The sequence below is a fragment of the Talpa europaea genome, assembly GCF_964194135.1.
Source record: "Talpa europaea genome assembly, chromosome: 9".
NCBI classification, from domain to species: Eukaryota; Metazoa; Chordata; class Mammalia; order Eulipotyphla; family Talpidae; genus Talpa; species Talpa europaea.
Window position 1 is genome coordinate 50,332,120 of NC_140076.1, and position 26,634 is coordinate 50,358,753.

At 36.8% G+C, this 26,634-nt stretch overlaps 1 protein-coding gene across 1 annotated transcript in view; it reads left to right on the forward strand.

Moving 5' to 3' along the window:
* The window catches only part of ERICH3 (glutamate rich 3), a gene marked incomplete at its 5' end in the record, with an annotated part of 125,378 nt that extends 99,507 nt beyond the window's left edge, over window positions 1-25,871 (forward strand). Inside the window, 3 exon segments of the mRNA XM_084242345.1 lie at window positions 9,898-10,347; window positions 19,903-20,028; window positions 23,461-25,871. Coding sequence (XP_084098471.1) covers window positions 9,898-10,347; window positions 19,903-20,028; window positions 23,461-25,802 — 2,918 coding nt within the window. The 3' untranslated portion in view covers window positions 25,803-25,871.
* Between the last annotated feature and the right edge of the window lie 763 nt (window positions 25,872-26,634).

Below are 26,634 nucleotides of genomic sequence, written 5' to 3' on the forward strand. Positions count from 1 at the left end.
TACAGAGAAAGGACAATAATTTAATGGAAAGTGATGTCTTCTGACTCTCTCGTAAAACTTGAACCTGAAAAAAAATAGAAAGTTTGCATATAAAGTTGACTCAACAATAAAAAGGATTCAATTTGTTATTTCTTCTATAATGATGGGGATTTATCAGGTTGTTGATAGCATAAAGATTCAGTATATTTTTTCAATATACAGTAAGGTGCTGTGTAATCACCTTCCTTTTTGGGGATCAAATAGATTTTTTTCTAAGAGGGTAATTTTTTATGTTCAAACAGAGAAGGATGTAGGCAGTACTTGGATCTTCCTTAGAGGGAAAGCTTTAATCATTTAGACCTGTAATTATTGAATAACTGACAGTGATTGGTAAGCTTTAGCACTGAATACTGCCCACTTATAAACATCTAGAATCCTATGTTTGGAAAGACATCCTATAAGTGTTCTTTATTAAGACTCTGTGTTAGTACTGTACTAAATATTTTACATGAATTATCCCATTTATATCAAACAAACTCAAAAAACAGGTACTTTTTCTTTTTATATCCATTTTTCAAATTACTTGGATTATTGAGATTAAGTAAGTCACAGAACCAGAAAGTGGGGGAGCAAGATGCAAACACTGGGTTATGGAGAACAATGTAATATACCACTAGTTAATAAACAAAACAAAACCAAAAAAAAAAAAACAACCAAAAATCAAAACTACTTATCTAAAATTAAAACAAATTTCCCAATAAAGATTTGCTCCCTTAAGTAACTACATTTCAGAGGCATTTATCTTGAACTCTCTATCTTATTGTATTCTTTTTAGTCTCTCATTAAAAATAAGATTTGTTTTTAAAGAGAACATAAAAATGGACATTTAAATTTTTAACCCAGCTTTATTTATCTCCCTCCCTGCCCTGGATGAACTTCCCTAGCCATTCCCAGATCTTTTGCTCAGTTTCAATTCATCTCCCACCCCACCCCTAACTCTGATTTCCTGTAGTCTCCATGGCAGCCTATTGAGCTCTTTATTTTCTGAAACTCTATCATTTGGTAGTTCATTTTTCACTTATTGTTTCAATAGTATTAAATTTGGCCCTCAAATTAACTTCACAAGTTAATAACACAGAAATTAATTACACTGCTAAAGCCAGAAAGTGTTATTTGTCTTTGTTTTCCCTGACATAGCTGATTTCCTAAAAGAGTCTTTACACACGTTAAACAGTTACTTGACTGGTAAAACACCCAAAATACTAAGGTGCTTTTGATAGTGCCCAGATATCTCCAGTTACTATAAGTTATATACTAAATGATTGCTATTGGAATTTTTCTTGGAAAAAATGCATAAAGTTAGCTGAATAACATAGGTAGAGACTACAAAATGTTTTAAATAGATATGTAATGAAAGCTATCAGAATGTATTGTCTAGTCTACCACTGTTGGAATAGTTAAGGGCCAAAAATTAAATTGGCCAAGTATTTTATTTTGTTGATACAGTAATGATGCTATTAAGCTTTCCTTTTTTTTTTTGGAAGCTCTTTTGCATTCTCTAATTTACATTAAAATTTTGCAATTATTTACAAGTTAAATCTTACCGCTTACTACTGTTTCTTTTTCTACCTTCAGGCTCTTTTGTTTTCTCTCTCTATTTTGATAGCCTGACCTTGTGTTATTAAAAACATTCTTTTTAGCTTGTGGAGTATCAGAATTAATTCATCCAGTGAACAAGTAGCATGTATTAAAAATCATAATAATATGATAGATTTCTTGAAAGACTCTGTTTAAAAGCCCGACAGCATTTCATCTTCAAAAGTGTAAGAGGCATATTGTGACTACTGAATCCCAGACACCAATACATCCCTTTTATTGACATGATTAAGAATCTTGCTGTTAGTATTTGGATGTGTTTCATTTGAACCTGCCTGCACCTGTTCCCAGAGGGCAAACAATTGCCCAGGCTGTCACTCTTGTGACAAGTTGGCCCCATTTAAACTGCCAGCTAACAATTGCGTGGGCCTGCCTTGATGAATACGCTCAGCTGAGCAGCCAGTGAGTGATAGAGTGCTGTGGACTGGAAGCTGACTAAGAGAGGACACTGGTTTAGGAATGATGTGTGAGACTCACCAATCATTTAAAAAGAACGACAGCTTCCTTGTCTCTGCATTTGTGTTGGCAACCCCAGGCACTAATTCACCAGTTGAAAATACATTGTCATAGATGAATGTTATAAGGTTTAGGGGAAAAGTGTCATGTCTCTTAGAATCTACTTTTATACTTTTATGGGCAGTCTGGACGATAGTGCCTATGAGTAACAGGTAAAGACTAAGAGGTTTTTAAGAGAGAAGAGAGAGAGAAAGAGGAGAGAGAGAAATCTGTTGCTAGAATACAAAGAAAATGATGTAAGAATTAAGACAATTTTTTTTTCTAATAAGAAAGATAATATTTCACTCTTGCTGTTTTCCAGTTTGTTGAAGAAGTAGGCCTTGTAGTCTTAAAGTGCCAGGGTCACAGAAATACACTTTACTTGACTTATTAACTTCAAGAACTTACTGTTTATTTCTTAGCTTGGCTGTGGGCTTGAAGAAAAGTCTATGAGGAAAGGCTGCTCCTTCTGTGTTGAAATTATATGGTTGTGAAGCTTCACTCTGTGGACTTCAATGTGAATTGTCTGCTCCCTCCACCAGAAAGGACTAGTTGAAGACTGTAGGCAGACTTTCCACAGAGTCTATATATATGATTTTGCATGATTAAATAAAACTTTAATTTTTCTTAATGGCAAGAATTCCTCAACCTATATCCACTTTTCAATTGTTAAAGTAGGAAGTCATAACTTCAGGTGAGTACAGTAAATGTGGCAGAATCTTTTAGTTCACCTAAACTACTTTTCTAGGAGGTATTTCTCTAGAGTTTTGAATATGCCCTGTACATAGCAAAGGCACTACCTAGATATCATGCCTGCTTGACTAGATTAATAGGTAAATGTAAAAAGACTCAGGCAGCATAGCATGACATGTGATTTGATTATACCCTCAGTGTTTTAAATATTCATTTTAATGTTTAAAAAGTACAATGTAAGTTTCTATGGAGGAACTTTTGTGGTTTTCTTCATTTTCTCCTCCTGGTATGTCTGTATTACCTGTACATATTGATATTTACAAGTTAAAATATACATTTATCTCCTTGATGAATTGAATAATGAATTATCAGTATGACAACATATGCTCTCCCTTAAGACAGATAATTAGAAACTGTTCAAGCTGCAATGGAATGATTTCTACTTTATTTTCATTAGGCATACATTCATTCTATAAGGTTTAATGAATGTAAAGAATTTGCCTAATTAGGTATTATTGTACTTGAAAATATCAACTGGACCACAGTATCTAGTATAAAATATAAAAAATTTTTATGAACTCATGAGTATATTTAAGGTAGAACTATTTATACAAGTAATAAAATATGTACATTTATGATTCATGGCTAATTTGAGTAAAGTAGGAGCAGCATTTATGCAAATTTTTCTGTGTACCCTTGAACTAAGAAATGGGAGAGACAGAAGAGTGTTGGATCTACTGGGTTGGGATATATGGTATATCATTGGGTGATCTACATTTTAAATGCATTTATGTATTTAAGTTGGTGTGTTTAAATCAAGGTGTCTGTATGAGTTTCAAGCTAGTAGACCAAAAATAAAGTAGGTAAAATAAGGACATGAATAGAGAAAATGATTAAACTATTGTAAAATCATGCCTTATGCTACAGCTGAGGAAATGAATGAAATCTAAGGTCAGGACTTATATTTGGCTCAAAACAGACAGTATGGCTACTAATTACAATGAGAGTATAATAATAGTTTGAGAGAGCTAGCCAATGAGAGAAAGATACCTTAATGAACACTATTGTGTGCCACAGTTTCTATCTTTTTTTTAAGATTTATTTTATTTATTTATGCATACAAGAGCTGGGGTGCAGGCCAGAGATGCAGGGTTGGGGGTGAGAGGATTTACCAGAGAGAGTGGGTAGCAGAACAGGCAGATTGACTGAAATACACTTCTCAGGGGAGCAACGGGAGAGACAGGAGAGGTCTGCTGTGCCTTGTGGGTTAGCTCCCTGGCCAGGGATCAAACTCGTGCCACAGTGCCTGCAGATAGCTTCATAGTGCTGAGACGTAACACCTTGCACCACTAGGGAGGCCCACACAGTGTCTGTCTTGAGTGTGTAATCTCTGTGGAAGGAGGACCTGGCCTGTCTTTTTCTCCAGTGAGTACTCAATAACTAGAACACTGCTTGACCTATAGGAGGTGCTCAATATGCATTTCATGACTGAGTGAATCTATGTAAATAGGTAAGAAGATGGAGGACAACTCAGGTTCATCGTTAAAAGAAGAGTGAGCAGTGTTCGTTCTGAATTTGCTGAACTGGTATTGATTGAGAGAATGTGTGTGGTTGTTCCTTGGTCAGTTGTATGTCAAATTGGCTAAGCAGCCAGTATAAACGTGAGATTACTAATATGTATGTGTATACTTTTTGTAAATGCCTAATCAGTGTGTAGTAAATATTTTTAAGTAAAAAGTAACTGGTTGACATATATTTTCACACATACAGTATCATGGTAAGTATTATAGGCAAACCAAGGAATGCTTTCCTATCTTTTGCTTTGTATTCACATTATGTGTCTCAGAGTATTTTGTGTGCATTCTATCTGAGCTTTAGACTGGCTACCAAAATAGAAGAATGACCACTAAAGATACTGAATTCCATGAGTTCTGAGGCTTTGGGGGGAACCAACTTTCCACATGTCATCCTTGGGCAGTAACAGTGGGAAATTAGCTAACAGAAGTAATATGGATCCATGACAGTGAGTGTTTTCTGTTTGAACACCTTTTGGCACAGCTGTAGGGGATCTGTTTTCCTGTGGTGGGTCATTACAAAGAATGTTTTCCAGCATTTGCTGCTACTAATAGCTAATGGACATTGGGTCTCATTTAACTCCTCCAGACCTTACTTTCCAAATCTAGAAAAAGAAGACAATAAACTATTCTTTGGATATGTTTGTAAAGTGTTTCATTGGGTAGGTAGTACGTAGCAGGTACATGATCATCTACATGAATAAATGGTAACTGTGATTGCTGTTCTTGATATAATGTACAGGGTGAAATTATCAGAAATAAATTTATTAGAATATGTAACAGGTATGATTTCATACCAGAGAAAAAACTGGAAATCATAAAGAAATGATTATGTGGTCTAATTAGGTTAATTTTTTTGTCATGTAATTTCTACAATGGCTTTTGAAGAGTATGTAGAATTATCCCCATTTAACAGCCAAGAAAAGAGACTTAGGGAAGTTATGGGGCATAACCAACTTAGTGAAGTTAAGGGGCATAACCAAAGAAGGCAGCAACTGAGTCAAATTATGAAACACTTAGGTTTGTCTTACAGAAAAACATTATTTTCTTTTTATTTAGATATTTAATTGAGTTAATATTGGGATCCCACCATCAGGTACTACCACTGTAGTGTACCCACCACCAAATTACCCACATTCCAACTCCACAGACCATTGTGCTTCCCTCCCTCTTTGTTCTAATCCCTCACCCATCCCCTTGGTGCTTCAGTTCTGTAGTCAGCTATCAAGGGTTGGTTTTTAAGTATATCTTTATCTATTTGTTTAGTTATTTTATATTCCACATATTAGTGACACCATCCAGTACTTATCTTTCTCCTCCTGACTTATTTCACTTAGCATTATCCCTTCAACCTCCATCCATATTGCCACAAATGCCATGAGTTTATCTTTTTTGATCACTGAGTAGTATTCCACTGTGTATATATACCACATTTCCTTGATCCACTCATCTGTTCTTGGACACTTAGGTTATTTCCATAATTTAGCTATTGTAAACAGTGCTGCAATAAACATGGGAGTACAAGTTGCCTTTTGAATTTGTGTCTTTGCATTTTTTGGGTAGATGCCGGGAGTGGAATTACTGGATCAAATGGCAGATCCATTCTCAGTATTTTGAGGTCCTCCATACTTCTTGCCATAGGATGGACCAGAAACAAGTGCTGGCAAGGATGTGGAGCAAAGGGAACCCTTCTACACTTCTGATAGAAAAAAAAATATTTTTTTTCTCTTACTCTTATGTTGCATGAAATAGTGATGCAAAAGAAGGGATATATTCATCACAGATGGTGATTAATGGCGGGAAAGGAGAAGATAGTGAAGGATTTGGGGACTGAATATGATGAGAGAAAAATCAGAGATGCTTCTTAGGATCTGTAATGCTGCCCTGAGTTTGATGGCTTTGGCCAAGACTCAGGCAGTGAGTGCAGATCATTCTTTTTTTTTTTTTTTAAAGCACTACTTCAATCTTTATTTTTATTTATTTATTTTTTTACATTATCTTTTGGGACATATCTTTTTTTTAATAAATTTTATTTTTATATTCCCCATACAATTGCAACCCCCTTATTTTGACCCCAATCCCTCCCCTCCCCACCTCCCACCCCCCATAGAGTGTCTATGGTTCATAGTTTTTTGTTGATTTTGATTTTCACTTTCTTGTAGTTATTCATTTTCCTGGTCCCTTATTTAAGTTTTCTAGATTCCTGCTATGAGTGAGACCATCCGGTATTTTTCTTTTTCTTTCTGGCTTATTCGCTGAGCATGATCCATTCCAGCACCATCCATGTTGCTGCAAATTGCATGTATTTATCTTTTTTGAATGCTGAGTAATATTCCATGGTGTATATGTACCACATCTTCTTGATCCATTCATCTATTTTTGGGCATTTGGGTTGTGTCCATAGCTTAGCTATAGTAAACAGTGCTGCTATAAACATAGGGGTGCAGGTGCTCTTTGGAATTGATGTTTCTGTGTCCTTTGGGTAAATACCTAGGAGTGGAATTGCTGGATCATATGGAAGCTCTATGTTTAGTAGGTCAAGAAATCTCCACACAGCTCTGCATAGTGGTTGGACCAGTCTGCACTCCCACCAACAGTGCAGGAGAGTTCCTTTTTCTCCACATCCTCGCCAACATTTGTTGTTGCTAGTTTTTTTAATATATGCCATTCTCACTGGTGTAAGATGGTATCTCATGGTAGTTTTGATTTGCATTTCCCTGATTACAAGTGATGTTGAACATTTTTTCATATGCCGAGTGCAGGTCATTCTTTGCCATAAAGACTGAGAGCAGGGGCCTCCCTGGTGGCAGAGCAGTTGAGCGCTGGGTTGTGATGCTGCCCACAGCCTCTGCAGTGCCTTTTCGATCCCTGGCCTCTGGCGAGGGTCCCACATGGCGCGCAGACCTCTCCTGCCACCCAGTGTTCCCCTCAGCAGTGTACTTCATCAGTCTGCCTGTTCTGTTCCCCACTCTGGCTCTGGTGAATCCTCTCACCCTTCTGTGCTTCTGACTGTACCCAGTGCATATATAAAAATAAAATAAAATAAAAAACACTGAGAGCAGATTCTTTCTTATCAGAACCCAGAGGGGATACAGAAGAGACAAATGGAATTGGGAGGCAGAGTTGATTACCAACAGGCCTCCAAGATAACTTTTTCCCTCCTAATGACAAAAAAGAAATTACACACGTGCCCTAAAGTTCCTTTATCTAAAAGTTTTTATATATAACACTTGCTTTATTTCTAAGAGAATAAATAAAATTCATTTTGAAAAACCCCATTCTCTGGCCCTAAAGCTTTTCGAGTTTTTCTTGTAGGCAACGTCTCGCTGTAGTGTCTGTATGAAAATGAGAGTAAGATATGAGAGTGAAACTAAATTATACCACGAGGTTAGAGAGATTTGAAAACTGAAATGAGTTTATATGGGAGATCAGCTACCCTTGCCACTTTGAAGCCGTTCATTCTCCTGATCTTTCTTCTCTAAAGAACTGACTCAAAACTAAACCACAGCATGTTTCAGCCTTTTGAAATAAAATAATACAATTAGTAGAAACTATTGAAGAAAAATAGAGGTGTATTCACTTTTTTAATTATGTGAACAACTCAGTTAAAAGTGAAAGTCTTCATGTCAGTATTCAGATGGTGGATAGGAATATTTTTGCAAGTGCAGAACAAGTATTACATTGTATCGTAGTTAAGTATGCAATAAATGAAAGCCACTAGCAAACCACTGGCAAACAGGAATTATTTTCTTTCTTTAAAAAAAAAACAAACAAATGTGAGATGCTAATGGGGGTGGGGTGGGGTGGGGTGGGGGGAATTTAGTACCTAAATTTTCTGAGCTGGTGCAAATAAAAAGGAGAGCAACTATCCTGGATCTGCTAAGTTCCCTAGAGCAAGACAGCATATCCAGATTTTATAAAATGGAGATAAAGAATGAGTGACTAGAGTATGTGATTCCTTTGAGAAACAATGGTCATCCAGTGCCTGTCAAGGTAGTTGGGAGATAAGAACAAATGGGATTGCACTTAGGGGTTCTGTTGCTTAAAGGCTTTTCAGAGTTTGTTTTTTACTCCTGTGAAGCATCTCTTGAAAATGTGTGGAAACTCTGATATGTCTCAGTGACTATACTTAAAATGCTGAGCCTTGTCAGGGAGAGCCTCTGGGGCTGGAGGGACCAAGAGAAGAGGATAAGAGCAAAGACAGGTATTTCTTCCCTTAAACTCACATCAGCTGCTGCAGGCATCTGTGTAGCTGCCAACCAGAAAGAAAAGAAACAAGAAGAAGAGTAAGGAATACAGAGAGAAAAGAAAACAAGAAAGCTCGACAGCATTTATTATTATTGAAAATAAATTATAAAAAAACATAACACAGACCTATTAAAAATCAAAAGCATGTTTGCATCACTCTGGCCCTCAGGAAGATTATACACAGTGACTTTTAGGCTATGTACCTGCCCTGGAGTGATTCACAGTGTGTCTTTCTGGGAGATTTTTACATGATTTTTTTTTGGGTAATACTAAGCCATTTTTGCATCCAGTAGGCTTCTGGGCTGCATATCAGTAGCAATATCTGGCATCTCTCCTGTGTGCTGCCTGGGTCTCCTGGGGTGTTTTGCAGATGCTCTGCATCCACCTCCCAGCTTCTGCACCCTCTGCCTTCCTCAGAGGATAGCCTTGGGCTACTTGACTTGCTTCACCCTCAGGCACTAAGAAGTCTGGAAGTGCCAGGTAGTTTGCTTTTCCCTAGGGTGGTTTGTAGTCATTTCTGGATGGAGCAAAGTATGAAAGACCAAGTCCTGCCTCAGGGAGCAAAAATTGGAACACAATTTAGGCTTCAGAGGTCCCTGTGGGATCAGGCTGAGGTTGAGATGTTGCTGAAATAGCTCCCTCAATTGCCTTCCTCCTTCCTTGACCTGCTTCTTCATTGTTCTTGAGTGTCTCCTAGAATGCATCCCTATCACATGAATCTTCTTCTCAGCTCCTGCTTCTGAGGAACCTCAAATAAGATGACTTCTATAAACATACACACACAAACCCCACACCTGGAAATATTTAGATATTGTGCAAATGACTATGTCTTCCTGCCATCCCAGTTACTAGGGTATACTAGTATAATGTTATAGTAGATAACATTTTAGATTTTATATCCAGAAAAAACTGCAGCTATCCAAGGTGATAATTGAAGAATACTTTTTTTTATTTGCTGAAAAAATAAATAATTATTGAATGTCTTCTATAATAAAATGGATTTTTACAAAGGGTTTCCAATAAAATATCTTTCAGGAAAAAAATAGCTACCTGGTTAAATGTGATTTCCTATTGAAAATTCCCATAGGTGCAATGATTATATAGGTTTTTCTTTATGATGATAACTGAGTAGAATTTATAAGGAGAAGGTATGAAATCTACCAAATCATATTAAACATTTTAATGTGATTAATTACTAACAATTTCCAGAGTTAGAATTTAATTTATAAAACACGATGACTTTTTCTCGTAGATACAAAAAGTGCTTCATCAACATCATTCAGAAGTCACCTATGTTCTAGCTCCAGTGAAGATGAATCTGCACGGGGTACCAGGGGAGACCATGCCGAAAATAGTCCCAATGAAAGTGCCAGAAGTTTATCTTCTCAGGAGCTGAGTGAAAATGATGGGCCAAGAAAATTCCATCTTTTAGCTGAGGATGCCCTAGAAATTGAAACTGAAGACCAGAAAATAATAAAAACAAACATGGAGAACAAGTCTCTGGCCGTAGAGGAAAGCTTAGAGAATGTTCTCGATGAAGAAACAAAGAAAGTTACCCAAATGATTGCAGAGGATATATCTGAGAAGTCTAGGAAGCGTGTTTCCAAGGAAGAAAAAGAAAAGGCTAAGAGTAAGCTTTGGGAAGGAAGCAATACTAAGGTGAAGGACAAAAAGGCAGGTGCCCATAGGGTGGAGAAGGGTGGTAAGTATGTCTGTTGAGCTGACCTGCCATCATTCCCATGCATGGAAGCTGATTTTGGCCATTGCATTCTGCCAAGCTTGGGAAAAACTATTGTGTTAATGTCAGAGTGATTCAAATTTTACCTTTTTCTCTCCTTGTCACATAATCATACATGTATTATCAGCTTGCTGTTTTCCTTCTATTGCAATATAAAAAATTACTTGATTCTTCCTATAAAGCCTGTTTCCTATTTTCTGTAATTTCCTTCTTATGGTAATTCTATCTCAAGAATCAAATAAACACAGTATGTATCTGAAGGCAAGGGTATGTGTGGCTTTTTAGAGATCATTAATACTAGCTATATATGCAAAGCTAGCATTTAATAGGTTCTTACTGTGTGCCAGTTCTAAACACTTATAGATATTAACTCATCTAATCCCCACAACAGCTCAATAGACCTATGAATTAGGCACTATAATCCTCATCTCTTTTCCATGATAAAATTATTGCTTGAGAAGTTAATTGTTAAGGATTATACAGCCTATAAGGCGCATTCCTAGGATTTGAATATGAGCAGAATGATTCCAGAGTTTCTAAAAATTTCCTGTTATATATGTGAAAATGGCATTGAGAATTAGATAAACATATGAAAAGTTCATAGAAAATGCCAAATTTCACTTTGAGTTCTCTGAAATCAAGTAACTTCCTGCTCCAAGGGGCTCTCAAATCTGTGGGCTGGTTTCCTTTGACATGGGAAGATTAAGAAGTGTCCCTGCTCAGTCAGATCCTAGTACCTTAGACACATGGAAGTTCTGATACTTTTCTCAACTTTAAGAGAGAGTGCAGTATAAGGACCATGTTGTGTCCTGTGGACAGATTGGACCTGCCAGATTCTTGGCTTTCACATAGTACTCTGCCCTACCACATGTCCATTCCCTGCTCTTTCTCATCTCTCCCTTGCCAACATGGTCCCACACTGAAATTATTTTTCTCATCTTAATATTACCAAAATGCATCTGTGTTTTAAAATTTATGAATACTTTCTAATATCTGTAGTATTTCTTTTAGGACTTAAAAACCTTTATGATACTCCCTCGGCCTCTCTCTAGGAAATGAGAATATCGATCAAATCTCTAGTGTTTTTCAATTCAACTATTATTTACCTTCCATCTGCAGGCACCATGGTCAATAGGATATATGTAAGAGAAGGGGCTTCAAAGGAGGAGATTTATTTTTGGTTAAGAATATCTTGAAAATTGTATCCATTTTGAAGAATGTGTTTGGGGGAGATTTTAAAGATTACATAAGATTTTGAAAGTGGAAGGAATGAAGAATGAAAACTTTCCAGATAGTGGCAGGTAGTAAGGGATATGACTTTCATATAAGTTATCAAAAATAGCTCTAGAATCAAAAATTTTATGAACTTCAGCCTGTAGATATCAAACTTGGCCTATCCCACTTTTGGGTATTGCTTGTGAGCTAAGAATATTTTTTATATTATCAAGTGTTAGTAAAAAAAATCAAAAGGAAAATATGTGGTCATGTGAAAATTATATTAAATGCAAATTTACATGTCAGGAAATACATTCTATCGGAATAGAGCATGTTCATTCATTTGCTTATTACCTGTAACTGCTGTTGATCTGAAGTTCAGTTAAGTAGTTGCAACAGTGACAAAACCATAAGAATTTGCAATCAGGTCCTTTACAAAAGAAGTTTGCCACCCCTGGGATTATAACACAAAGACCACTAATGTTTTCCAAAGGATTTTGCTATATGTAAGTCAAGATTCTCATTAAAGTATAATTGAAACTCTTTGATTAAAATAATTAAAGTCTTTAAACTTGGATTTTATTGTTTAGTTCTGGTACTTATAATGCCAATTTGGTAACTACTATAAAAAAAAGAGATGTTGAAATTCAGTAGTAACATAGATAATAGTACTATTATTTCTTTTATTTCTGTTTCATAAAATTTGATTGTTTACTTGGATGTTTTTAAGTAGATATCTTTTGGTAAAGTAATATGTAACTAATGTAGACTGCAAGTAATCTAGAAGAGGGTGATTTTTTCCTTTGATTTATGAAATGAAAAGTGTGCACTTTATTATTTTTCTCAAACATATTGGAAAACCTCTGTTCCTGAGTTGTTAGTATCTATAATTTTTTAAATTTTATTTTCTTGTTATGAAAGTAGGTTCAAAAGTAGATGGGAAGATTTTGCAACTTTTTTTCATTCTTAAGCTCTAATATATGTCCAAGGATCTTCATTAATGCTGGTTTTTCACTAACAGCTTATGAAATAACATTTAGAAAATAGAGAAAAGTCATTTTTAAATATTAACAATAGATTTATCACCTGCACACAATATCACACATTTGATTAGACTTTTTATTTCTAAACTTAGAATTCATAAATTTATATTGTTATATTTTCGTAAAATATACTCTGCATTTTATTTTAATGTTGTACCATAAACAATTTTATATTTTAATTAATCTTTATGAACATGTATAATTTCTGTGCATTATTCCATACTGTGATTTTTCTCTTCATTTAACTACTTCTCTACTCTTGGCTATTGATATTTTTTCCTACTTTCATTTTTATTAATAGTACTCTAGTATCATACTATCTAAACCAATTTCAAATTTATAATAATTTCTGTAGGTTTGGTTCCAGGAGTCAAAGGTTATATATATTTTGTAAGGCATTTGACAAAATTTTTTTCTTTCAAGATATTGGTTGAAAAGTTTAAACATAGAATAGACTAGAATAAAACGCAAGCTACCTTGCCCAGCATCTACTATTTCTCTTGAGAATAGATAACTGTGGATAATCTTTTTGTGCATGACTCTAGAAAGTTTACTCTACATAGACACAAAAATAAATGAACTAATATATCGCATATACATATAGTTGTTTTTTTTTTTATGCAGAGGGAAATAGGATACATTTTGTTTGGTAACTGTTTTCACTTAACATTGTATCTTAAATATTTTTTCATATCACCTCATGTAGCTATACTATATTCTCTTGATGAGTATGTTATTCCATTGCATAGTCTTAGTATTTCATAGACTTGCAAAATTTCTTAAAAGTGTATTGACTTCTGTATAAGAACTAATAGGTTTGTTGTATAGCCCATATTTCACAAAAGAACAAGTTTTGTGGTTATAAATTTGAAGAGGCAGAGAGTATAGTACATGAAAAGATAAGATATTAATAGGTAAATCAAAACAAAGGAACTCCAATGTACTCAATGATATAGAGGGATTAATGCTACCAAAACCTGTGGAAGAGTACATGTAGCTTTTGGGTGCTGATATTTTAAAAATATACTCAAAGAAATGATGCAATAATTTTCTAAATATTTAAAACAACAGGTTAAAGGTCATAAATAAGCTCCAAGTCTTTTATATGAATAAACATTTCTAGGGAAATTTCAGATAATTGCACAGTCCATTATATATATATATAATATTTATATAATATATAATATATTATATATAATATAATATATATATATATATTTATGCCAAGGAAAGAGGTTATGGCTAGTTTTTTTTTTTTATTGAGCCCTCAGTTTATAGCTCAGAGAGAGAGAGAGAGAGAGAGAGGGAGGGAGGGAGGGAATCAAAGTTATCTGCTTGAATTGAGAGTCATATAGGTGACTATCCTTCACATTATATAAACTTAAAAGAATGGCCAGGAATGAATTTATATTTTACTTAGATTCCTGACTAGCACCTAAGGTCAAAATGAAATGGGGGCTAAGATATTGTATGAAAGATTCTCTCCTATTTGAATCATGCTAACTAATCATTTTTCATAAGACTTGGAATAAAAACTGATTATGTCAAGAATAGGGTATAGGGGCTAAAAATTACATACAATTATTTTGTGGTATCTAAGTTCATACCACTTAATCTGAATTGTTTTCACTTAAGATCATAGCAATAGATAAGATTGTAAAGTAATACATTTAAAACTGTTGTATCTTTCAGATTTATAAAATGATATTTCCCCATTTCCTTTTATTTTATAGTATGTTACATTTGTGCACTCCATCAAAAAAATTCAGGCAAATTAATATGAAATATGTGTTGCATAAAGTGTAACTGTTAGTTACAATAAGCTAGTGTCCTTGGAGTTAATTCAGTATTATAAGTATAGTGCTATTTTAATGTGTTTATATTTCATTGTTATTTTTAGTTTAAGTTGTCTTATTGCATTGGATACATCCTTTGAAATGTTTTAACGGTGGAAAAATTCAAGTGCATTGATTTGTGAAGTTAATATAATTTATACATTATAAATAAAATAAATTAAGAGTAGCATATTTTAATGTAAAGTATAATGTTAAATGTAAACAGAAGTAGGCATTTTATACTTTTATAAGTGAGACAGGAGAAGTTATAGTGCTTAGGTATGTAATATAAATAATATTATGACTTAAGTAAAATGCAATTTTGTTATCATGCAGGCAGGATAAAATGATCTGATGAAAGAAGAAAATCATGTGTTATGAGTTGAAGGCCAAATACAATTTCTGAATGAATTGTTAAAGCATGTAGTTGTCTGTTCCAATAGATTTTTTTTCAGTCAATAAATGTTTATAGGACATCTGCTTTGTGCCACACACTGTCCTTAGTGTGAACTAATGACGTTCTTACCTAGAAGGAGTTAATATTCTGGGGGAGATATTCCTATCAAGTAAATATAAGTATATAATGGAGTATCTGGGCTAAGTGCAAGAAGAAAAGTGAGGTAACAAGATAGAGTGATGGCTTGAGGATGGGGTGGTATTTTATGGGTGTTCTCATTTCAGTAGGAACCTAAGTGTAGAGGTGAGCCACTGTCTTTTGAAAAATCAGTGTGCAAAGCAGATAGAACAGCAAGTGCTAAAGCCCTAAATTGGGAGTTTAGTTTCTGAGTGGAGGACTTGGAAAGGAGTTCCATGTAAAAGGAACAGAAGAGGGTCCTCCCTCATGGCACAAGGGGTTAAGCACAACACTATGAAGCAATCCACTATGAAGCAATCCACAGACTCTACAGCATGAGTTCTATCCCCGGCCCAGCAGGGAGCAACCCACATGATGAGGCAGACCTCTCCTGTCTTGCCTGCTGCTCCCCTCAGCAGTGTATTTCAGTCAGTCTCCCTGATCTGTTCCCCACTCTGTCTCTGGTGAATCCTTTCACCTCCTGCATCTCTGGCCTGTACCCCAGCTCTTGTATGCATTAATAAATAAATCTTTAAAAATTTTTTTTGAAAGATTTATTTATTTATACAAGAACCAGGGTACAGTCCAGATCTGCAGGAGAGTGAGAGGAACCACCAGAGAAAGAGTGGGGAGCAGAACAGGCAGACTGACTGAAATACATTGCTGAGGGGAGCAGCAGGCGAGACAGGAGAGGTCTGCTGTGCCATGTGGGATTCTCGCCGGCCAGCCGGGATCAAACCTGCACTGCAGAGATTGTGGACAGCTTCACAGTGCGACGCTCAACCACCTGTGCCACCAGGGAGGCCTAAATTTTTTTAATTAAAAAATAAAATAAAAGGAACAGAAGGGACAAAGCAGAAAGTGGTATAAGATGAGGCCAGAGGGAGAAATTTGTGAGCCATGGGATAGATTTTATTCTGAGATAGGAAATCATTGGGAAAATTTGAGCATACAAATGATATGATCTGAAAGTCTTGAAAAGATTATTCTCACTACTGTGGAAGGATAGATAGACTTCAGTTTTATGTAACTGTTAGCTTTGAACAGCTGTGATCTGGAGTTTGTAATTAATTCTAGGTTTCTGTGGGCCATGCTTCAATGCCAAAGGTAACACAGGAACATCTTTACTGTGTAGGTAGATAATGTTACTTATGAATTTTGTCATGGGGAGCTGTTGGGAAGATAATAGATTGGTTACCAAAAATGATTAAACCACAGGGATAGCATTCAAGGTGACCAGCAACTTGAAGTAAACTTGGATACATCCTTGCTCTGTTTTTAGGGCCTTTTTAATGTTAAAAATTAAAATTAAATAGAATTTAATCATCCCAAAATTCAGATGAAAAATTCTTGGCCAAACTTTCTTCTGATAGTGAATTTCTCAGGATTCATACCATGTTTCAAAATGAAATTTGCTTGTTTTGTTTCAAAAGAGAGAAGGAGAGGGAATGAATTTAGAGAGCTTGCCTACCAATATTGAAAGCTTGCCATGATTCAATTAGTAAATGACCAAATATAGAAAGAATTGGTGGGAATTGTGACACTTTTAGGAAGCATAGAAGATCTTTCATCATTATAAGTGAAATTTTTAATCGAGATCTCCATTTTTTTGAGAAACAAACATGAAGAAATATATATCAAAAGCTTCTAACAATAGTATGCTCTTGACTCAGCAAATTGTAATTCCAGGAATTTATCCTAAAGTAGTAGTCTGAAATAAGTACAAAATAATTATGTACATGGTATTTAAAATAGCATTATAATCACACACACACCAACATAGAAATAACTCAGTACCCAACATCAGTTGATTATCCTTCCATTTGGTAACCAAATTTTAGTAAAACCCTATTAGAACACTCTATGCAGTTATTTTCTATTTAGTATATAGAAACAATCACAATATATTGCTAAATGAATAAAATGGGACACAAAATACTATCCATAGTAAGAGTAAAGTGAAAAAAAAATACTGAGAAATTCACCAAAGTATGAACTAGTAGCTGTCTCTGAATAGTGAAACTAGGATAATTTTGTATTCCTCTTTGTACTTTTTTTCTATTTTCAAACTTTGGGTAGTCAGTATATACTATTTTTGTATTAGGGAAAACATAATATGCCTTATCTTAAAATAGATTTATAATAAAAAAGCTAATTTGTATATAAGTATATTTTATTATTTTGAGAAAAAAATCTTAAAATATCCTGTATCATTTGAGTGAAAAAGTGCTTTTCTCAGAAACTTTATGTAAGAGCTCCTTCCATTTTGCTTCTAATGCTATGAGAACTGACAATTGATTTTGCTTTTAATGGTCGCATTTATAGAGTGTTAAGGAGAGGAGTCTTAAGGGATGGAGGACTAAACGGAGAGAGTTAACAGAGTGGATGTGACAGAGCTGACCTGGGTGTCCCAGCAAGCACAGTCTTCCTGTACAAGTGGAAGACAGTTAAGGTTAGACACTGGCCAAGTTCTTGCTTTTAAGTTGCAGTTTTAGAAGAACATCTGAGAAAAAATAACCAAGTGCGGCCTTTTTGGTCTCACACCTACTGAGTTCTTGATGCTCAGGCCAGGGTCCTATTCTTGCTGAATCTGAAACAGGGAACACCTAACTACACAGGCTCTCATCTACTTCCAAAGCCTAACCCTCCAAAGGCAAAGCTGCAGATGTGGGCAAATGGTGATTGCAGTCCTGAGACAGAGGGACTACACACTTCACTGTGAATTCTGAGTGAGTTGTAATTTCCAGGTCATGCAAGTACTTTTTGGCTTCTTAAAATAGTCTTGGTTCAATAGCTGCTAATTGCTTATTATTGTTTATTATTATTGTTGTAAGCCATATTTCTTTTTAGCCTGTAGACTTTGCTGGATCTGACAAAACAAAACTTCACATAACGCTAAGAAATCACGTTTCCTTACATTCCCCAGTCCTACCATCCTTGGGATTTTTATCATTCAGTCACTCAAGCAGGTTCCCATGCAAGACCCTAAAATACTGTTTATTCAAATTCTCTAGTTATGCAGTGTTAACACTATTATAGCAAGATTATATTTGATTTATATGTGCTGTTTACAGACTTCCCAAAATAAAGATTATGAAAGTTAATTTGATGACAAACCCAACTATAACGTAATTACCATGAGTTGATGTCATCACTAAACTACATTATTGTGAAATTTTTTTTATTTGACATTGAATGAATGAGGAAAATTGATGTTCACAAAGTTTTTTTTATTTTTTATTTTTTAAAGATTTGTTTATTTATTTATACAAGCAGTGGGTACAGTCAGAAATGAGGGAGGGTGAGAGAATTCACCAGAGCCAGAGCAGGGAGCAGAGCAGGCAGAAGGACCGAAGTACACTGCTGAGGGGAGCAGCGGGCGGCAGGAGAGGTCTGAGTGTCATGTGGGACACTCCTCCGATGGCCGGGGAGCAGCTGGGGTTCGAACTGGCACTGTAGAGGCTGCAGGCAGCTTGGCAACCCAGCGCTCAACCGCTGCGCCACCAGGGAGGCCCAACACAAAGATATTTAAAGAGAATATGTTGTATTTCTTTTAATTTCATGTTTGCCCTGTTAAAATTAATACAGTTAAGTCATTTCATCCCCCATCCCCCGCCCCCAAACCAAGTAGGTAATAAGCAGATATTTCACTCTTTGTTTCTAAACATAAAGGGGTCAGTAAGTAACTAACTAGCCCTTAGCAATTCACCTTAAACTGAGCAAAAGAGCACATTTTAACTTTTCTCAAATCCTAGTGTTTAGATCAATTGGATAAGCATCTCTCCGTGGGAAAGTTGGGGAGGGGATGGGAGGGGAGAGAGGTAGAGGAAGAGGAAGGGAGAAAGAAAAGGGTATTTGGAGATACCATTTCTTACCAAGGAAGGCAGACCTAGGTCTGGTGTTATTTGAGTGAGCTTTTGTTAACCAGAAGGTGGCATAATTGTAGCTGTCAGGAATTGAGGGTCTTGGGTCAGATGATAGCAAAGGGACACAGACAGGGAAGTCTCAGAAACTGAAGACAAACTTGATACTACAGTATTGTCTAGTACCATATAAGATTAGATGATGATACTTAGAATTATTCATCATCATCATTGCTATTATTATTAAGTGCTTAGGGGCTTGCTATGAAGAATATTGGTATGCTCTACATTTATTACTTCACTTAATCTTCCCCAAAATCACTGAGTAAGTAATTCTTTGAAAAGTAAATAAGGCTTAGGCTTAGCCAAAGAACTTTCCCTGAAGGTGACATAATTAGTATGGAATATGAAACTTGAACTTAGGTCTTTGTGATCCTGAAGTTCCCTGCAAAGTCGGCTGCAGATAACTAGAAGATCTACAATAGCCTTTCCTGTTGAATTGACAGGAATGATGCAGTAGCATTTTTTCTTGGTCCACACAAGTGACTGCTGGGGTCAAATCACTAAAATCTGCTAATGGCTAACATGCTCTTAGTGTAGTCCTGGTAGTTTCAGCAACTTTAAAAAAATCAGTGCTTATCAGTCTCATAAAAACCATAACATGTTTCTAGAAAGAAAAAGGCAACTAAACTGCTTTTTTGGTCATTTCATTGCATGTGCATTTGGCAAGTCTGTCACTGCTCTGACTCTTGTCTTTTTTTAAATGCAAGTATTTCTTTGCATGGATTTCTTTTCTTTGTGATCTATTGTGTTTCCCTTTTAAAATCATAGCTTGGAAGCTGTTTAATTTTAAAGCTTAAAAACAAGGTCACAATTTAATATGAACGCTTTTAAATGAACACCACTTGCTGAAATGATGTGCAATAGCGCAGCAATATTCCCATGACCTGTTGTTATAGCTCTTGATATTTTATATGATCTCCAATCAGTTGGACAGATAATAGCTGGAGCCTTGGAACCTGGCTGCCACTGCCGCCACAATGCTGAGTCTGGTGCTAGCAGTGTGGATGCTGGGGAGAAGCACTGGAGGAAGCAGGAGATCGACACGGGTGCAGGTGAGGGCACATCATTACCTGGGAAAGATGTTCAGAAATCCTCTGCAAAAGACAGCTTCTTTCTAGCTTTCATCTTCTACCCTCCTTTCCTCCATCTACCACCTTTATTTTGCTTTCAAAAAATGATTGTGGCAGGAGGCAGTTGAAAGGCCTAAGGGGAGCTTTACAGCTGATATCAGATATGAATATTATTCTTTATCAAATGCATTGTTGCCTAGGATAAAAAAGGCCTTTATAAAAAAATATTGGTAGGGATTTTCAGATCAGTCTTATTTCACAGCCTGCTTCCCAGTTAGTTGACCACATAGGAGGGTTTACCCAATTAACCCATGAAAACTGTGGCAAGCCAGGGCACATTTTACAATGATGTATTCAAATTCCTTATTTTTAAAAATTAGGGAAGAATTCATTACCATCAGTATGTACCTGACTGGCTCTTGGTGATGAGTATTCAGCTGTAGGGAGCCAATTAGAGTGTACTCAACAGACCATGACTCATAACTATCTGGTCAAACTTCCTGTGTCCTTGAAGTCAAGTTCCCTTATAGTTAGTGGATAACTTAAAAAAAAAATTCTGATATGAATATATGCATGCATGAGTGTGTGTGTGTGTGTGTGTGTACAGAGGTGATTCATCAAATAGGCGCCTTACCCCAACCTCCAATTTTCATTGATAGTCATCAAGCACTGTGACCCATGTGACATTTTACCCTATTTTCAAACAAATAAGATAGCCTATTACAATTTCATGGATATTAACAGAAGACACAAGACTTCTGAATCAGAGAAAAAGAATTTTATTTCTTACAACAAATAACAGTAACCAGAATACCTGCATTTACCTTGATTCCCTGAGCTTCAGCCTCCTGGTCTGTGTGGAGAGGACCAGATGATACTCAGGAGCTTGAATTATAGAAGCAGGACTCTAACTTTGAGGACACCATCTTTTATAATGGATATTCGACCAGAGCAGGACTAGAGTACCTCTCCAAACATTCTGCAATGCAAGCATAGTAGTTGTTATCCATCAAATGAAGTCATGTATGAAAATCTAATATATTGCATATAGTAGGAGGGAAGTGTGGCAGGGAGACTTGTGAGGGCCTTCTGTGTGCTGTGATGAGCCTTTGGTGGTTTAATGTAACAAGGATTCTGTGAGTTATGCATTATTATTCCCATTTTACAGATAAGAGAATGAGGACTTAGGTGATATTTCCCAAGTTTATACTACTAAGTGACAGAGTCAGCCTTCTCATCCAGTCCAACTGACTCCCAAGTATAAAATATACTCAATCCACTAAGTTGATTGCCTCTGTTTGTGAATACTGCTCCCCCTCTTTTAAGAAAGTAGTGAGGTTATCATAAAAAAAGTCATGTTTTCATACTGCTGTTTCTTAGAGGCATTATCTATTCTTTCTTGCTTGCTTCAGGAATGTCACTTCTCATTCTTAGAGTGTATGTGTTCATATAATAGCTCTGCTGGATGCCATTAGCTCTTTTTTCTCTGGGATTTAGACAGTATATTATTACCTGAAGCCTAGGAAATTTTATTCTCTGGTTCCCCTGCATGTTCTTTAATTAATCTATAAATATAGAGGCCAGCTTGCTTTATTTAAATGTTTTTCATAACTGACATTTTAATAACAATTTTCATGCAGGAGTTTGAATAGCAAAAGCTATACTACTAAAGAGACTTGACATACATTGTTGTTTCTCATTGTTTCAATTTCATTTTGTTCAAAATTGATAATCTGTAATGAAAGAATATGGACCATATTCTCACAGGTGAATTGACTACATGTTCTCTGAGTGAATATTTGGTCCTATATTTCTCTCTGGGAGCTTGTAGATGCAATTTAGGAAATAACTGCTATATCTGAGGACTACCTATATAAGTCAACATCAACCCTATTGATAGACCTGTAATTTCTGTTTTACTCATTTAAAGGAAACAGCAAAATTTACCTTCCAAATACATTTTTTCATGTATGCAATATCCGCTATTATTGCCTTCAAAATGGTTTATTGTAGTACCTGGCAAGAAGCCAAGAAAATCAACAAGGGTATCCATGTTTTGTATTCAGAGAGGATAAAGAGCTATAAGACAGTTCTGCATAGGGTATCAGAATTCAGGGAAGACATAAGATGAGAGGTGTTAAGGCCCAAGGTGAAACAACCTGGTGGATTGTTGGTGATGAAGTAGAGGATGAGATAGCCAAAAAGGCAATTAAGAAAAAAATTTGAGGAAGACACATTTGCTACTCTATAAGTATACAGAAATTGGAGATTGACGCCATGGTATATTAAAATTTTATAATATCTAGTCCAGTGTCTTCTATAAATGAAAAAGTTTAGTTGACAGAAATTATTAAGATAATCATTTTAGAAGCTATCTCCCAAAGTGCTATTATGTATTTAGAAAATTTAAAGGCTTTGGATATTTGGTATGCTGTGCCTTTATTTACTTTGTATAGATCATTTAAACAGAAGTGCATGTACTTGTTCAATAATAAAAATATATTAAGTATAAATATATAATATCAATTAGCAATATAAGAAATTCATTTGAAGCCTTTTTTAAAAAGTGTTGAACCACATTTTATTGAAGTATGACAGCTAGTACACCCAGATTTGCCAGGGAATCATCAATGAAAACTTATGAAATACTTCAAGAAGGTTATTTATGCTAAAATTGTCCCAGACTACAAAGTTCTGTCTTCCTCTGTGATCCAGTTTTGCCAAAGGCAAATCAGTTTCTGAATGTAGATGGGAGGTATCCTGACCTGCAATACAAATTGGTGTCTTTAGTAAAAAGTCTTACTGTGAGTTACAAAGTTATTTGAAGACTAAATTTAGATATAGTAGCTTTAAAAGGTGGGAGCAGTGAATGGGATAATGATTAGCTCACATTGTATTCGGATGGTGGTGCTAAATGCCCGCATGAGTACAAGAAGCAGACTGAGGACAGATATTTTATGTGCTATGGAGAGTAATGACTTCTAAGAAGATGAAATCCTCATTTTTCTTTTTGTATAACTTTTCTATGAAGTCCTAATGTTTCAAATGAAAGAAGGAGGTGTGTCTGTGTGTGTGTATTTGTGAGAAAGACATTGATTTTATGATTCTAAAACCACAAAATTGTTTCTTTGTTTTCAGTATTTCTGATGTTCAATTTTCCTTTTATATCAAAGTGTCCATTAAATTTGATAGCATTTCTTTTTATCACAGAAAGCCATTATTTAATCATGGTGCATGTTATGGTTGAAGGCATCATAGAATCAAGGGAATGTTTTATATATACAATTTATATCCCCTTGATATCATAAATAAATCTCTCCTATATTGTATATAAAATTATGAGATTATATAGAATATCTCCTCCCTTTTCCATTCTGATTAAAGTAACCTTGTTTTCTAAACTTGTTTTTATAGCACTGCAGAGTAATTTTGTGGTGGAAAAAAGGGAAGAACTCAACTCAAACAAGGAACGTAAGCAGGTCACATCAGAAATGTATACACTGGAGAAGAAAGAAGCAGTGGGGGAAGATGAAGTTCCCCAACACAGGGGTGCTGAGACAATAGAGGAACAAGAAGGTGCAGCACTGTTGGGGAAAGTAGAGGCTAACAAAATTCCATTGGGGGCGTGGAAGCCAACAGCAGAGCAGCCTTCCTTAGTAGGGCAATTCACAGAGGAAAGAGAGATCCCACAGGATATAGCAAGTGGGGCAGAGGCAGAAGCAGAAGGGAATGGAAGGCTGGGTACAGAGGTGTTAAGTCCCAAGGGACAAGAAACGTCAAGATACCGGGAAGGTCTGAATGAAGACAAGGTTCCCCAAGAGGAGAACATGGTGCAGACAGTACTGGAGACAGAGCTGGCAGCTTCTGAGGAGGAGCAAGATTTGGAGAAGGCAGTGTTTGCAAACAGTGCAGCAGTGCTGAAATCACAGAATATTCAGGAGACAGTGGCCCTGAGGCAGACAGTGGTGCTGGAGAAGGGGGAGGCTGAGCTGGAGGCAGCTGTGAGTGAGATGGTGCCTGGAAAAACAGATGTGGAAGACAGTGAAGAGAATGCATCCACAGACCTAGAGGGTAAGGGACTCATGGGAGAGGCTGCACCTGAGAGAGGGGGTGATCCAGAAGAAGCAACAGTTGGAGGAGAGGAACCAGCCAAAGAGAGGAAGGAAATTATGGAAATGGAAACACCTTTGAGTTCCTCAACTTCTGAGAAGGTCATGGAAACCCTGGTGGGGGTTTCCGGGAACAGCTTCCAGGAACTTGGTAAGGAAGATGTGGGGAGAGAAGTGGTTGAGACTGAGCCAGAATCTAATAAGGAAGATGATAGGAAAGAAATGTTACCTGAGGAATTTGATGCAACAAGAGAGAAGAGGAAAGCTGAGAAGCCAAAAATACCTCTGGCAGAAACTGAATCTGAGAGAGAAGAGGTGACAGGGGCAAATGAATGTCAGGAAGAAAACACTTTAGAGGAAGAACGAAAGTTTAAAGGGGGTGCGGGGGAAATAGTGAATGAAGTAAGACCTGAGGAAGAGACACAGGCACCCTCCAATAAAATGAAGTGTGATGCTGAGGTTGAAGCATCTATGAGGGCATCAGAACTGACTGAAGACACCAAGTCTCAAGGAGAAGTTTCACTGGGAGAGACAGGGGTGACCATATTTGAAGCAGCACCCGGGCTTGAAAAATCACTGGAAAACATAGCAGCTCTGAAGAAAGAGGGAGACACAGAACATGAAAATAAGGCAGAGCTGCTCCCCAGGGAGAAGGTGGCTTCTTCAGAGGAGGAAGAGGGGGCAGCCAGTCAGGGAAAGGGTGTGTTAAGAGCTCCTGAAAGTGAGCTCACAGGAAAGCCTGGGGCATCGGAGGAAAGGATCACAGCCACGGCCAAGTTTCAGGAATGTTTAGCCAGAGATCAAGATGGACTTGTGGGACAGGAGAGGAAGGATAAAGAAGAGTCTTTACAGGGGCCACAAATAGTGGGGGTGATGACAGTGACCCAAGATGTTTCTGTGGGGGATACCCTGATGGCAGGAATGTTGAGTGAAGAAGCCATGGGTGAGGACCCAGAGGAGGAGGCAGATAAAGAGAACACCCTGGAGACAGGAGTGGTGAAGAATGGAGAGACAGAGGGGCGTGGGAGCTTCCAAGGAGGAGCAGTTGTGGCTGAGGAAGATCTCTATCAAGGAGGAGGAACCAAGGTAGAAATAGCCATAGAGAAGAGGGAGGTGTTGGCAGATTCCAGGACAGCTGAGGGGAAAACAGACACAAATAAAGCCTCTTCCTTTTCAGATGTTGCTGGGGAGGAAACTTGGCACAAAGTGGATGAGTTACTAGGAAAAGCAGCAGCTGCACAGAGGGTGGTAGTGCAGGAAATAGTGCTGAGGGAGGAGGTGCCAGCAGTTGAGGTGACGACTTCAGCATCAGAAGCTGGGATGGGGTGTCTCCAAGCACCTTCAGACCTGGAAGGGAAGACCCCACAGTTAGGACAGGGTCAAGAGGGAGGGGAAACTGAAACCATTCTGAGAACAGAGTCAAGGCTAGAGGAGGCAGAGACAGATGAGGGGCAGGAGTCAGCAGTTGAAGAATTCAGACGAGGATTACCGCAAGGGAGAGAATTACAGCCAAGAAGAGAGAGTCTACAAGACAGGGAAACACCTCCTGTAAAGCCCAATTGCACTGCAGCCCGAGAGAAGCAAGAACAAACAGTGCAAAAAGAAAGTGAGAACACAGATGTTTCCCTGAAGGATGTAAAGGCCTAAGAGACTTCATGGCAGACGGTGAGTTTAAGCCTGATCTGTTTGTAGGATTAAACAGATAGCCCATCTGGGGTTACCTCCCATTTGGATTCCCTTATCCCTTTATCAGCCTGTGTGCATGCATGCACATGTATACACACACACACACACACAAACACAAACACACACAGCTTTCATTTCTATGCTGTTTAACCCCAAACCCATCAGGAGAGCAGCTGGGTAAGATGGAGGTGGGGCCAATGCACACCCAGGGACACTCTTCTACTCCCTTTATGACTCTAAGTCACATTCTGCTTTGCAAGCATAGCTCTCTGAAGTAGTGAGTGCCCTATCTCCCTTCCAGGGCCCAAAGATGAAATACAGAATATGCCACAAGGGCATTTACCACAGAAGGGAAGAATCAAATTCTATCCCCAGAATTCAGTTAAAATGATGGTTGTGAATATTTGCCTTCCAATGCACCCTATGCCTTCATTTTTGCAGTTTTGTGAAGTTTAACATTTACATATACCTACAAATATAGACTCAGTATTTTACAGGTATACTGCAATTATGTTCTATCAATATAACGTATATATGCACAAATGTACATAATGTATACGCATATATACAAAATATTGAAGTTTGCTATTAAGGACCACAATTATTGTAGTATTTCTTTCCCTCCTATTTCCTTGATGCCTTCATATGTTTAGTGCCCAGTTTCTACTAACAGTTTCTACTATCCTGAGTGATTATGTTCATAATTTTATACTTTTTATTGTTTTTCAGGATATGTGAAAGGTGTCTTCTGGAAGACTTAAAAAGTGAAGAGAGACTCACTCAAGCATTTGCT